The 15666-nt window shown below is 40.0% G+C and overlaps 2 protein-coding genes across 5 annotated transcripts in view; one reads left to right on the top strand and one right to left on the bottom strand.

The window, feature by feature from the left end:
* The window catches only part of LOC137024619 (copine-8), a 196533-nt gene that overhangs the window by 134909 nt on the left and 45958 nt on the right, over window positions 1-15666 (bottom strand). The window lies entirely within an intron of this gene.
* LOC137024620 (uncharacterized) lies at window positions 3151-15651 on the top strand. The gene is made up of 2 exons (XM_067392372.1): window positions 3151-9897; window positions 12459-15651. The coding sequence occupies exons 1-2, from the start codon at window positions 9208-9210 to the stop codon at window positions 12459-12461; spliced, it is 693 nt and encodes a 230-aa protein (XP_067248473.1). The 5' UTR covers window positions 3151-9207; the 3' UTR covers window positions 12462-15651.

Genomic DNA, 15666 nt, shown 5'->3' with positions numbered 1-15666 from the left:
GAAGATATTCCACAGATTAAAATGGTGTATAACTCTTAATTGTATGTGCAACATTGACGGAGTATTTTGAGTCTCTTTCACACTGATAAGAAAAAAACCACGGTGGTATCGCCGGCGATACCGTCAGACCTCAGAGTGTTAATATAACTCCGATTGTGTTTGTCTGAAAGAAGATAGTCATATACACCTAGAAAGGCTTGAGGGTGAGTCTCATGGGATACTTTTCATTTACAACAAATTTCAAAACCATTCTTCTTATTCTCCTTCATTTAACTTGCACTGGCATATACTATATGTGTCTGAGTGTTTTAAATGTATGAATGAGGTGAATGTGTTACATACTTTAAGTCCCAAAAGGGACTGATGTTCTATTCAGCTATACGTCTTCACATAAAAAAAATAATGCATAACTCCAGTGGAACAAAACCATACACTGACACTGGCTTAACCCTTAAAACACACACACCCTTTTTTTTTTTTTCAAAACTTTACACACAAATCCAAGAATTGCACACACAAAATGCAAAATGCTTCACATCTCTTGCTTTTTTTTTTTTTTTTTACTGTAAGCATTTGTGGTTGTGAATACAGTATTACACAGTAGAAAAACATCAACCATGAAATACATCAACCATGTGCAGTTGGACAGAAACAATGGTTGTGTTTGAAAAAGGAAATCAAGATACTTCCTGTTAGATTTTTGTGTGTTACATAGAGAATTGTGTGTTGTGTTTTGCAAAAAGTGTTTTATGAAATTGAAAACTGAGTCAAAGGCCGAGAATTAGTGTATGGTTTTGCAGATTTGGTGTGTGGTTCTGGTGTTTGAGTGCCAGGTTTCAGAAATTGTGTGACAAAGTAAAGATTTTTTTTGTGTAAGCAGTTGAAAAAAAAAAAAAAAAAAAACTTAATTGTTTACAGAACTGCACAGGTTTTTCTGAAATTTTTGGCTGCCATAATCAAGGCCATATGGGTGAGAAAAACTAAAATATCACACAGTAGTATAACTTTCATCATTATTTTTCTCCTATACTGTTTCGGTCAGAAATTTTTCACATTATGGAAATTAATTTATTGCAATTACTGCTTCACATATTTAACACTTTGTAGAACACACCTTTGGTAACCGTTCTTGACATCAAGCAATCATTTTTCTTGGCAAAACTGTTCAGGCTCTAGTTGGAAATAATTATCTAGAGTGACATCTGGGCTTTAAGTGAAGCACTCGAGGACATCTACATTTTTGGCTTTAAGCCATTACAGTGGTTCTTTTGCATGTTCCAGTATGTTTGGGGTGACTGTCCTGTAGGTGGACGTACTGAACTCTCTGTCCTCTTGCATACATGCAGCAAGTCTTTGCCTCAGGAGATTCCCGTACTTAGCACCATGCATTTTTTTCTATCCTAGAGTTTTCCAAGACCCTGCCGCAGAGGAACATCCCCAAAGTGTGAAGCTGCCACCACCCTTGTCCACTCTAGCGTAATGTTCTTCTCAGTTTGATGTGCTACTTTAGGAATATGTCAAACTGAGGCCCAAAAGCTCTTAAAAAATAAATATGCTCTTATCTCAGAATCTTTTCCCTAACTGCGGCTCTCGTAAGCCTTTGGGCAATGTGAATGCCTAAATTATGCTGAGCACTAGCAGCAGATGTTTAGGTGCCAAAATTGGAAACTATTGTCCATTCCCTTGTTTTTGTCCCAACATCTTTTTTTTTTTTTTTTTTTTTTTTTTTTTGTCAATTTGCATATGGTTTCTACCTTGACTAAGTCTATTGGTCTACCTTGTAATGATTCTTCATCCCAGGCATGCAAGTTTTGGTGGATGTTCAAGTTTTGTATTAGCAGTTCTTCCATGTTTTTTCATCTTTTCAAAAATAAACCTCTCAGTACCTTCACGTAGATTTTAAGCCTTGGAAAGATTCTCACATTCTTGTCATTATTCATGATCTAATTTCTACTAAGAATGATCTTCAGAATTCCAGCTCCTTGACCTTCATGGTTTATTGTATTCCTGGGGAAACCGGAAAAGCGTTTCGCCAGATCACAGTCCAAACAAATACTCATACATACAGCTTCTGGTTGTGCGTAGATCCAAAGATAACTTCAAATAAAAAAAGCATGAATTATCTGCACACAAGAATAAAGCCAAAAAAGCTCAAACTAATTTATTATCCAGAGGCCACAAAAAGTGCCAAGTGACAAACGTTTTCTGGATCAACCCTTCATCAGTGCCATGATTCCAAGCATACACCTGTATACATTTAATAAGCTTATTACCATAATCATTATAGAAAGCTGGACCTCAAATACTAACACCATAAAGGTAAATAAAAATACTCATAATCAATGTTATACAACAAATTTCAAAAAACATATATATTTCATGATTTTCATATTTTCAAAATCCAAGTATACATAGTCATTCTTAATTCTCACAGAAAATACTAAATTAAATAATCACAATTAAAAGTTGAAATACATGATCTTGAAACCAATAGCTCGACACATGTATAAATAATAAAAAACTACATAACATGATTGACAATTGAAATACATAATTAAGACATGATCTTGAAGCAAATGACTTAACAAATGTAAATTTACAGAAAAAAAGATAAATTTTCAAAAAACAATTGAGAATCAATTCTTCGTTCATACCTAGAGGATATAAGCATTTAATATCAAAAATCCAATTGCACTCTCTCTGTAAATGTTTGCGCTCTATGTTAATACCTCTGCGCGACAACGATTTTTTATTTTATTATTATTTCTTATTTATGTGTCGAGCTATTGGTTTCAAGATCATGTATTTCAATTTTCATTTGTGATATTTAATTTGGTATTTTCTGTGAGAATTAGGAATGACTATGTATACTTATATGATATCTTGGATTTTGAAAATATGAAAATGCTATATATGATATGTCTTTTGAAATTTTAAAGTGTTGTATAACATTGATTATGAGTATTTTTATTTACCTTTATGGTGTTAGTATTTGAGGTCCGGCTTTCTATAATGATTAAGGTAATAAGATTATTAAATGAACACAGGTGTATGCTTGGATTCATGGCACTGATGAAGGGTTGATTCCGAAAACGTTTTGCACATTGCACTTGCACTTTTTGTGGCCTCTGGATAATAAATTTGTTTGAGCTTTTTTGGCTTTATTCTCATGTGCGGATCTTTCATGTTTTTTGATTACTGTATTCTTAGAAATGGATAGGAACGCTCCCTGACACAGATCCATTTATTCATACAAATGGATTTGAGTCAAGCAACTATGTGACTTGGAGAAGGCTGGTTAGTTATAACCCAGTAAACCAAGTTTTTATAATAAAGTGATGAATGCTTGAAATATTATATATGATATGGTCTTTTCTCAAATTAGTGCACAACTTTTATATTAGTGGGGTTTTGCTAGCACTATTTTATCTTAATTTTAATTTAAATAGTTTTTTATTTTATTTTATTTTATATTTTAAACTTTCTCTTACCATCATTTAAATCATCAACTGTGCCTGGAACTTTCCATCTCAGACAGTCCAAATTGATGTTGAAAGGCTCCTTGTTCCCAGAAGTCAAATGCAAAACCTCATTCATTAAACAAATTAACAAAATGTATGACCTAACACACACCTCTACTCAATTCCAAGGCTATTAGTAAGAAACTCTTCGCAGAGTTCTTCTAGATATCACACTACTGAAGGCAAACATGAGTTGTAATGTGACATGAGATGCAGTGTTCCCAGAATATATTTTTTAATATTCTTTTTTAATACTGCTACAATGGTCAGAAATTATTTAACTGTATAAATAAGTATAAATCATGGGAGAAAAAAAGGATCTTTTTTTCTTCTTCAAACAGACAGAATAAAAAAGTGGCTAATGTAGCTCTACTGGGGTCTTTCTACCATAAAAAATATATTAGAAGCAGGGCACTTATTGAGAGGTCACATTTACCATTGTTCTGCAAATATTTGTGGTCAAAATCCAGTCATTTCAAAAGGAATACTCATGATCTGAAATTTTCACATGAGGGCGAAAGATTTCCCCACACAGGTTTCTTAATGTGTTAAAAGTGGTCACATGGATTCACAGAACAGTGCTAGGTTTAAAAGTGATTGTGCTAAACTATTTTCAAAAGACATATTTAGGGGAAACGGTTGATATGTTAAAAAGATCTAAAAAAAAAAAAAAGTCCTATTGACCACTTCCATTTCACACTAATTAGATACAAGACCACTAATGAATTCCATTATAAAGACCTGAAAATGTCAAAATTCAAAAAGCCACTCCTGTTCTCCACTGAGAAACAAGACCCAGAAAAGAAATTATGTGTGCATACTTAGAGACACTCAGCATAGCCATCACAGCCGATTGTAGATTAGTGTGCTGTCTGCCCACACACACAACAGACCCTGAAGGGAACGACACACGCAGCTTCCCATTTACACACTCTGACTAAACCACATTATGCTTCTCTCTCCAAACACTATTTATAGCACCACATGCACTGATGGGAATCTGTCAGTCTAATGTACACAAAATCATGCACGAAGAATTCAAACAGTCATCACTGAAACATGACACATTTATCACAAACTGCATTGCTAATGCTACAATTTGCTCAGATTAAGTAAGATCAAAATGAAAAGAGCAACAGGTTGGTTGTATTGTGAGATCTTTTATAGAAAAAAATAGACAATTGTTATAGTTGCTATAGTGTTAGAGGTGGTTGCTAGTGTGATTTTAGTGGCTGATAGGGAGTTCTGAGAGATTGCTAAGGCATTGCTATGCTAGTGATTGCTAGAGAATTGCTAGGTGGTTGCTATGGTGTTAGAGGTGGTTGCTAGGGCAGTGTTTCTTAACTCCAGTCCTTGGGAACTATCTCCCAGACAGTTTTAGATGAGAAACATTGTGCTAAGGTGTTTCTAGATGGTTGATAGTTTGTTCTGGGTGGCTGATAGGGATTCAGAGTGTTGCTAAGGCATTGCTATGTAAGTGCTGGGTGGTTGCTAAAGTATTGCTAGGTGGTTGCCAGGATGTTTTTTAGATGGTTGATTGTGCATTCTGGATGGCTGCTACAGAGTTCTAAGGGTTGCTAATGCATTGTTATGCATCTGCCAGCAAGCTCTGGCTGGTTCCTAGCAGATTTGCTAGGTGGTTGCTATGGTGTAAGGGGTGGTTGCTAGGGTTATTCTAGATGGTTGATAGTGTGTACTGGGTGGCTGTTAGGAAGTTCTGAGTGATTGCTAAGGCATTACTTTGCAGTTGCTAGTGAGCATTGGATGGTTTCTAGAGTGATGCTAGGTGGTAGCTCTGGATGCCGTGCTTATGCCCAAATGCTGCAGGGTGAATGATGTGCCAAAGTTTAATACTAAGTGTCAGGTATTTGTTTAAATCTCCAACCCCAAGTATGAGCAGTAGTAATAGGGATGCTTGCTCAGGAAGGCTTTCAATGAAAAGAAGGAATACAGAGGTTGGTTTCAAAATCAGTGGTGGGAGACCACTTTGAGCTGGGCTTTAATTAGATTACGGTCTTATGAGGGGAGTTCACGCTTGCCTGTTTCTCATTAAAGAGGAAGAACAACATCATTAAAGCACAGACATCATGAATCATTCTCTTCTGCCCTGTCACATCACAATGGAGAGATAAAGACATAAAGAGAGAAAGAAAAAAAAAGATAGAAGACAAGAAAAGCAACAAATATTATATATTTGCTGAATCATAAAATATCTCTCGGGGGTTGCATATAGCTCGACCTCACATATATCCATTTATCATCTGTCTGCCTCTTCTATTTGTTTGTGGGGCTCAATCCCCCTTGTTGTCATGGCGACGTGCCATGTCATCCTCATCATCGGTGCTTTGGTTTCGCTATCGTCTCAGAGGCACTGCCCACACGACCTTGTGGCCCTTCTCATGTCTGCTGCAGATTTACAGACCCAGTATGACAGGCCGTCGAGCGGGGACACCGATCCACAGCGACAACACACACACGCACACACACACACGCACACACACACACACACACACACACACACACACACACACACACACACACACACACACACACACACACACACACACACACAGCCTACAGACATACACACTCATGCTGAAGCCTAAAGACACACAAACAAATTCCTCACACACACTTGAGCCAACGGATAGGGAATGACTCATATCTACTCTAAAATGCACCCATAAATGCCTAAATACACACAAACACATTTAGACAAGCACAAAGCAATAACAAATATTAGTGCATACACACAAAAGTACATGAGCACAAAAGTGAAATTTACACTACAACACCTGTTGCAAAGATCCAAGATTTTGACAAATATATAAAATTATTTATTGTAATTACAGACGCAATGATGCTGATTTAAAACTAAATTTAAGATTTAAAAAAAAATGTTAATTTAAATAAATAATAATCTTTTAAAAACATAAAAAAGTTAAATTAAACTTAAAATGAAATGCAAAACAAACTGAAATAAAACAAAAATAAAGCAGCAACACTTTACAATAAGGTCTCATTTGTTAACATTAGTTCATGTATTGACTAACAAACTAACAATGAGCACATTACATATATTTGTTACAGTATTTATTATTAATCTTTGTTAATAGTTAATAAAAATCTGTTCATTGTTTGTTCATGTTAGTTCACAGTGCATTAACTAATGTTAACAAATACAACATTTCCTTAATGTATAAGTAAATGTTGCAATTAACATTAACTAAGATTACTAAATGCTGTAGAAGTACCGTTTATTCTTATTTTATGTTAAAGGTGATAAAGAGGATCTTTTCGTCGACTGAGAAACCAAAGACTGTTAAGGAGTTTTTGAAATGAGCGCATGCATAAGAACAACCCCCCCTCCTTTCAAGGGAACGCCTCCCAAAACTCGTGCACGAGTATTGGAACATAAGTGTTTAACACCGGCATTTGCTGTGTCGCGTTAGTAGATTCATTGTGTCGGACTCACCACAGGTAACTCATAATCTGCAGTTGTTACTCCTGTCTCCAGACAAAAACATCGCATGCGGCGCCTGTGGAGTGTGGAAAGTTACTGGAGAGTGCAGCCGCGCTCGTCTCTCACAAGGAACATCATGGCAGTGATTGACAAGCCAGAGGGCCAATCCGCGCATGTCTCTCACAAGGAATGTCACGGCAGTGATTGACAAGCCAGAGGGCCAATCCTTTACGCCATGCAACGTCAACTGGTGGCCCGCGGGCCAAATCCGGCCCGCCAGAGATTTCCATCCGGCACCAGAATAATACTGAATTCAGGAATAGCCTTGTAAGAGGAAAAAGTTTAGGGCTGGTCCGAATACCATTTTTTGATGAACATCGACTATTCGAAGCTTCGGAGAGAGGGGCTGAACATATTTTTCTCTCTAATAAAGGCAGGAATCTGTGTCTGTATGTCCGTTTGCATTTTTATTATTTCGAGAACCATTCATCCAATCGACTTCGCAAGGGAGTGCAGTGTCGCATTTGGTGCAATATAGATGGACACACGAGACGCGACACATTAAGAATTAATAAACTTTTAGTAAAATACAGTCAGAGCAGTGCGAGCGGGAAGCGGCGCACCTCACGCAGGCAGGGCTTATGCTCAGAGAACGGACACTGCACTAGTGATATTATAAAACGCACACACACACAGGTCTGTTAAATTAAGCAATACTTTTAAGGTAGTCTAATATTTTTCTAACAAATTGGCACAATAAGGGTAGATTTAAATAAAGAAAAACGAAATTTTAATAAAGAAAAAATGAAATTTAAATAAAGAAAAAACAAAATTTAAATAAAGAAAAAACAAAATTTAAATAAAGAAAAACGAAATTAAGTCGAGATTAATTTAAATTGATAATAACGGGTAAAAATGCTAATACATTTAGTTTCTATTATTCTATTTTCCACAACGTCAAAGCAACAAAACACAAGCTCAGACATGCACTTCGGTCCATACAAACTCCGCTGTTCTGCGCTCTAGCCAGAGAACACTCCCGTTGCTGGAACCATAGGGCTGGAAGAACACGCGTCGGTTCTATTTCTAGCGTGCACGCGTTTTCTGCGTGGCTCGAGCGCGCCTGAGACGCGTGTCTCAGTGTGCAAACTCCAACCTGTTAAATATGGGAGCCGAAATAAAAACGGACACGATACGCAGCTGAGACGCTCATGCAGCCAGTGTGTCGCCGGCCTTATTCAAGGGGGAATGAGAACAGTTTTTTATTTTTAAATCTAACGAAACAAAAAGCCTTCTGAAAAGTAGATTGTGCCATAGCCTGCCTTCAGTCAAGAATGACGATAAACGCGTTCTCTCATTGAACATCTTTTACTGTTTCACGTGCTCATTTTTTCACAAATGTCAAAATTTTCCTTGCCTGGGATTTGCGCACAATTGCGTGACAGTGATGGACAGCTTGACAGCCTCACAAATATGAAGCCTAAAATATCGCTATCGCCCCCTGGTGGCTTGCTGCAGTACAGGTAATATGTAAAAAATAACATAAATTTGGAATTAGAATTAGTATATCAAATAATAACATATTAGGATACAATTCGAATTTTATTTTATATTACGAGTATCTGGCCCTTACAGTGTCTGCAGTGAAAAATTCTGGCCCTTGGACAAAAATAGTTGATGACCCCTGCTTTACGCGATGATCGCGTAAACGATTGGCTGATGTTTTTAAGGCCCTACCTCGTGCACAGATGATGTATATTAATATTATTCCTTTCAGTGCACCTAATAAATAGTCTTTTATCAGTTAGTAAAGACAGTTTCAAGTAATATTGCAAAAATGTATAAAACAAAACATCCTCTTTAGCACCTTTAACTAAAGTAGTAAACTAATTGTGGTGAGGGGGGCGTGGTTCAGCGAGGTCTGCAACCGGAGAGAATAGCAGGAGTGTGTGAGAGAGAGGGGAACTGCTGACTGAGTCGTGTCGAGGTTCTGGAGTGAAGCCCTTGTGGATTGTGTATACTGAACCTGGAGTGAAGCCCTTTGTGGATTGTTTATTTTTGTTGTTGTGCGCTGCACAGTCTTTCTGTTGAACTCTTTTGAAAGTTAATAAAGTCTCAGTCAGCAGTTGTTCGCCGACCCTGTCCTCTTCCTTCCCCTAACTACGAACTGAACTGTGTTACACTGGTGCCGAATCCCGGGAAGGAAGACTGGAGCATGTCGCCATGCAAGCATCGTCCTCCACCCCATTTGTGGAGATCATCGCGTCCCTTGCGATCCTGCACCGCGAACAACAACAGGCCCTGCTGGAGCTAAGAAGTGACCAGGAGCGGTGCTTTCAAGCCATCCTTCAGACCCAGCAGGAGGACCGCGAGGCGTTCCGGAGCTGGATTGACCGGGAGGTTCCCCGGGAGCCCACCGAGCAGCCCGCTGTGCCTGTCCACCTGCCCCTAAACAAGATGGGCCCACTGGACGATCCAGAAGTTTTCCTTGAGCTCTTTGAGAGATCCGCTGAGGCGTGTAAATGGCCACTGGACCAGTGGTCTATGAGGCTGGTCCCGCTCCTCTCAGGAGAAGCACAGGTGGCGGCACAGCAGCTCCCAGTCCAGAACCTCCTGGTCTATGACGACCGAGGGCGGGGCGGAACGGGACAAGCACCTTCCTATGGACCCAGGGGGGCGGGACTCCCTGCTGCCGGGACGGACCCCACTCCTGCTTCTCCCCTTTCTCCGCGCCATCCATTCAGCCCACTCTCTGCCACTGGAGCGGCGGGCAGGTCTGGGCCGGCCTGTTGGCGGTGTGGGGATCCAGATCATTTTGTGGATAAATGTCCGGTTATGGAGGTCGGGACAATGATCCGGGTCCCCGACGATCCACAGGCCGCCCCTGGTCAGGCTGGCGGGTACCAAATACCTGTGAGTATCAAGGGGGGTACCTATCAGGCTTTGGTAGACTCGGGCTGTAACCAAACCTCTGTCCATCAAAGCCTGATTTCATCTGGGGCATTGGATACAGGCCGCATGGTTGGGGTTCGGTGCGTGCACGGGGATGTGGTGAGATATCCTATAATGTCCGTCATAATTAAATTTAGGGGACAAAAGCATAGTGTTGAGGTGGCAGTTAACCCGCACCTCCGGCATCCGATAATTTTGGGAACGGATTGGCCTGCGTTCAAGCAATTATTGGGATGTTTATGCTCGGATGCCTCTTGGGGGAAAAGAACGAGGGGTAAGCAAGCGCGAGTGCAGGTGGGAGAGACTGATCAGAGCCTGGAGAGTTCTGCTGCAGGGGATCTGAGTGAAGCCGGAAGACTAATTCTTCCGGAACGCAATGATTTTCCCCTGGAGCAGTCTCGCGATGAGACGCTAAAACAAGCATTTGAAAGGGTCTGCATGATTGATGGTCAGCCTCTCCAGCCTGGACGTCCGCTTGCTTATCCATATTTTGCGATTATAAAAGATAGGTTGTATCGAGTGACAACCCAATTGTTAGTGCCAAAGAGCCGCAGGGAAATGCTTTTCCACGCGGCTCATTCTAATCCGATGGCGCTGCATTTGGGACAGGCAGCGACACTATATCGTCTCATGACCCGGTTTTTCTGGCCGGGCATTCACGAGAATGTAAGGAGGTGGTGCGCGTCTTGTCGTGAATGCCAGTTGGTAAACCCACCGGCCACCCCAAAAGTGCCATTGCGCCCACTTCCATTAATGCAGGTCCCCTTCGAGAGAATTGGTATAGACCTCATCGGGCCATTAGAATGATCAGCAAGGGGACATCGCTTTGCATTAGTCATTGTTGATTATGCAACGCGATATCCTGAAGCAGTGAAGAGTGTTGCGGATGCACTGTTTCGTTTAATCTCCCGGGTGGGGATTCCAAAAGAAATCCTCACTGATCAAGGCACGGCGTTTATGTCACGCACGTTACGTATTATTACGTATTACGAATTATTGGGCATTAAATCGGTTCGTACCAGCGCCTTTCACCCACAAACGGACGGGCTGGTCGAACGTTTTAATCACACGCTTAAATCCATGATTCGTAAGTTCGTTCAAGAGGAAGCCAAAAAGTGGTTTGAACCTCTGTTATTCGCAGTGCGAGAGGTCCCACAAGCCTCCACGGGGTTTTCCCCCTTCGAGCTTCTCTTTGGACGCCAGCCCCGCAGGGTTCTGGATGTCCTCAGGGAGGCTTGGGAGGACGGACCATCTCAGGCCAAAAACGAAATTCAGTATGTGCTGGACTTGAGAACAAATCTCCACACTTTGGGGCGGCTATCAATGGAGAATTTGTTACAAGCCCAGCACAGACAGAGCCAGCTGTATAACAGACGGTCTAATTTACGCAAATTCGCACCGGGAGAGAAAGTGCTTGTATTGCTCCCTACTTCAAATTCGAAATTACTTGCAAAGTGGCAAGGACCCTTTGAGGTCACACGGCAAGTGGGCGAGCTCGATTATGAGGTGGTACGGTCCGACAGGAGGGGGGCACGTCAAATCTATCACCTCAACCTCCTGAAAAAATGGAATGAGGCAGAATCAGTGATGCTGGCGACGGTGATTAGCGGGGAGGATGATCTCGGGCCAGAGGCGAATGTAAAAACTCAATCCCTTGCTCTGATCCCGGGGGGAGATCACCTCTCGCCCTCCCGGCTCACTGATTTATCCAAATTGCAAACAGAATTTGCAGACGTGTTCTCTCCCCTGCCGGGACGTACCAACCTCATTCAGCACCATGTCGAGACGGAGCCGGGCGTGGTTATTCGCAGCCGGCCGTATAGATTACCTGAACACAAAAAAAAGGTAGTTCAGGACGAATTAGAGGCAATGCTGAAAATGGGAGTAATAGAAGAGTCCAGCAGTAACTGGGCGAGCCCGATAGTTTTGGTTCCCAAGACAGACGGCTCGGTTCGTTTCTGCGTGGACTATCGCAGGGTGAATGCAGTGTCGAAATTCGACACGTATCCAATGCCGTGGGTGGAAGAATTGCTTGACCAGCTAGGTGCGGCTTGATTTTATTCGACACTGGACTTAACAAAAGGGCACTGGCAGATCCCCTTGTCGCCTTTATCCAAAGAAAAGACAGCTTTCACAATGCTGTTCGGATTACACCAATTTGTTACGCTTCCGTTCGGGCTGTTCGGGGCACCGGCTACCTTTCAGCGACTCATGGATCTAGATGATATTATTATCTATAGTAATGATTGGCAGCGGCATATGCAGCATGTGAGAGCCTTCCTGAGATCGCTGAGAGGGGCAGGGCTCACGGCCAACCCGAAGAAGTGTGCAATTGGGCATGTGGAAGTAAGGTATCTGGGCTTCCACTTGGGGCATGGGCAGGTGCGTCCCCAAATTGACAAGACAGCAGCGATTGCGACCTGTCCGCGCCCCAAGAGGTCTGCAACCGGAGAGAATAGCGGGAGACGCTTGGTAAGTGTGTGGGTTGAATACAAATCACGAACACCTGTTTCTCATTCCAGTGATTGGCGCGGAGACAGGATAAAACGCCGTGAGAAGCAGGAGTGTGTGAGAGAGAGGGGAACTGCTGACTGAGTCGTGTCGAGGTTCTGGAGTGAAGCCCTTGTGGATTGTGTATACCAAACTTGGAGAGAAGCCCTTGTGGATGGTGTATACCGAACCTGGAGTGAAGCCCTTTGTGGATTGTTTATTTTTGTTGTTGTGCGCTGCACAGTCTTTTTGTTGAACTCTTTTGAAAGTTAATAAAGTCTCAGTCGGCAGTTGTTTGCCGACCCTGTCCTCTTCCTACCCCTAACTACGAACTGAACTGTGTTACAGTAATGTTAACTAATCAACCTTATTGTAAAGTGTAATAATAATAATAAATAATATATAAATAATATAAAAATAACTCTGATGTCGATAAATATTTTTCATGTTATGGCTAATAGCCAATAAATAGCTCATTTACTATTTTTTTCTAAATAAATTAAAAAATAAAACACTAAAATCAGTAATTTTAAATGCTGCATTATATGTACAGTATGAAAAATAGGTATTCATTTTAGGATTGGGTAAATATTACATTTAACAAGTGTTATTCAATTCTGAATTATTAATGTTTTTAAGATTACCTTTGCTGTCAAATAATGCTCACTTTTAATATAAATGTAAAAATGTAAAAGTAAAAAAAGGAACTGACCATGCACAATTAAATATTCAGTACTGAATGATGCCAATAAATAGAAAAAAAAAGTCTAATATCATACCGTGATACATCACACCCTATCAACATGGAAAAGTGACCTTGAATGCTTATACAGCAAATCAGCAAATGTGTTAGTGTGTGTGACTCATGAGAAGGGATTTTAGTTGTGACATCTGCTTATAGAAGTGCATAGAACATACAATGACAGTTATCTTATGGTTGGGTTTACAGTAGCTGACACATTTGTTGTTGAAGCGTGACTCCAGTGTTTGATGCCATGCCTGAAAATAGTGTGAATTTGAAATTCAAGTTCTTGTCAAAGTTTCATGTTTATACCAATAATAAAGTTTAAATGTGGATCAATAAATATTTATGTAGCCATTTTGCACCAAACTAATTAATGATTGAAAATGTGGGCTGGTGAAAAATTTGAATTAGTTGACATTTTAAAAACATAAAAAAAATGAAAATCGGATGATCTCCCGGTTTTATCCCACTCAACCACAACTTATTTTTAATGATGAAAATATGATAATGTACAGTGCACAGCATAAATAAGTACACCCCCTCTGAACAAATACAAAAGATGTATTTTCTTTATGATCACAAATACAATTCATGGAAAGATGGCAAAACTAAAATGTATTAAACATATACATAATAAAAACTGAGAAATATATGTCATTAATAGCCATAAAATAAGTAAGCCAATTTTGTTTAAATTAAGGACTGCAGAAATGAGTACACCCTAGATTTAATTCAACAAATGTATAATATTCTAGTACTTAGTATGCCCTCCATAATTTTGAATTTGACCCTTCTTGGCACAGAGTGTACAAGTTCATGACAAATTGTCACATCTGTCCTGTTTAACTCCTGGATGATGAGCTCCTTAAATGCCCTGATCTTTAATGGGGAGTGTTGCTCAACTCGTCTCTATAGAATCCCCACAGGTGCTCAAGAGTGTTAAGATTGAGTGCAATACATGTCCACAGAAGGTTTTTCACATTGGGAGAATGCATATCCTCAGTGTCATGTTGAAAAAATGCCCAACAATGCAGGGAATGAGGAAAGGGTAACATCTTCTGTTTCAAGTTTGTTTATTAAATTACACAGTGGTGTAGGAATTCATGACAGCATTGATAAAGTTAAAATAATTGTGTCAATGCAGGCAGATCAGAAGCACTGTTGAATAAATGTCAAGAACACTATTGAATATCAAATGTCAAGTGTCCCCAACTAAGCAAGCCAAAGGCGACAGCGGCAAGGAACCCAAACTCCATCAGGTGGCAAACAAGTGGCAAATAGGTGTTAAAATGGAGAAAAAAAAAACCTTGGGAGAAACCAGGCTTAGTCGGGGGGCCAGTTCTCCTCTGGCGAACAGTGCTTTGTTACAATCAGGTTGCTATCATAAGTCTGATAGGATCGCAACAATCAAAGTATTTATTTCAGTTCCATCCAGTTGAGGATCGTATTCATCACGCCGGTATGGACGTACTACCACTGAACTTTACTGTGGGAACCAGGCACTTCTCACTGTACTCCTCCTCCAGCAACACCATAACATTTTGGATGCTGTTAGATCCAAAATGATTGATCCAAAGTATTGATTCCCAGAATCTATATTTTGCAACTGACTTTATTGTGCTTTGGCTACAGTAGGTAGTTCCAGTGAGAACAACAACCATGCATGTCATTTCTGCAGGCTGCATCTTATTCTGTGAGATAAACAGTCACTCTTTTCATAGCTTTTGCTGGCTCTGAGATACTCGCTTGGTATTTCTCCTGCTCTTTGTATAGCAAAAAAAAAACAAAAAAAAACAACAACCTCATCACTAAATGAAAGCTTAAAAATGAAGGCCGGATTATTTTAGCGGCCTTGTCACAAGTCCATTGTTTTTAAATTTCTGTTACTTCTGCTATATTTTCACACTTAAAACAATGATTTGGTAATCCTCTTGTACCACTGTCCTCTTTTGTGCTAAGAAATAAGTTTCCTGACAGTTCTCTCCCAAGTGGTTCCATTGTTGTCATCATTAAGTCTGAGAATGATTCAGTGGGCTATATATCACTTTTACTTCTTTATTTTCTCTTTAAATGCTTTGGTTCAACATACGTCTTAAACGTACACCAGAAAATTATTATTTCATTTTATTTAGTAACTTTTAGGAGGGTGTACTCATTTTTGCTACACATTTCATCACCTTGATAAGAAAATCTTATTTTCCTGAATAATTTTGACATGCTTCTTTGGTAATTGATTAAGCAGACTTGCTGGAACATTATATCTCTAAAGAACCCTAACGTGTCTTCTTAGTAATTGAGTAATTGCTGAGTTTCAGAAGTTTCAGAGGGGGTGTACTCATTTATGCTGTGCACTGTATATAAATATAAAATGTAAAATAAAAAAAACCTGCTAAAAATAGAACATATAAAATGAAACAAATTCTAATATTTCACTTTTGGACATCACTTTTGGCCACCACCGTAATTGCATCCAACACTGAAGGAATATCTATTGA

Source organism: Chanodichthys erythropterus, chromosome 8 (genome assembly GCF_024489055.1).
Source record: "Chanodichthys erythropterus isolate Z2021 chromosome 8, ASM2448905v1, whole genome shotgun sequence".
In the NCBI taxonomy this organism is placed as follows: Eukaryota; Metazoa; Chordata; class Actinopteri; order Cypriniformes; family Xenocyprididae; genus Chanodichthys; species Chanodichthys erythropterus.
The sequence above is the reverse complement of the archived record's forward strand: the minus strand, read 5'-3'. Positions and strand labels throughout refer to the sequence as shown.

Excerpts from the sequence above, each read along its gene's own strand:
- LOC137024620 (XM_067392372.1), top strand. The coding sequence starts at position 9,208 with ATGCAAGCATCGTCCTCCACCCCATTTGTGGAGATCATCGCGTCCCTT.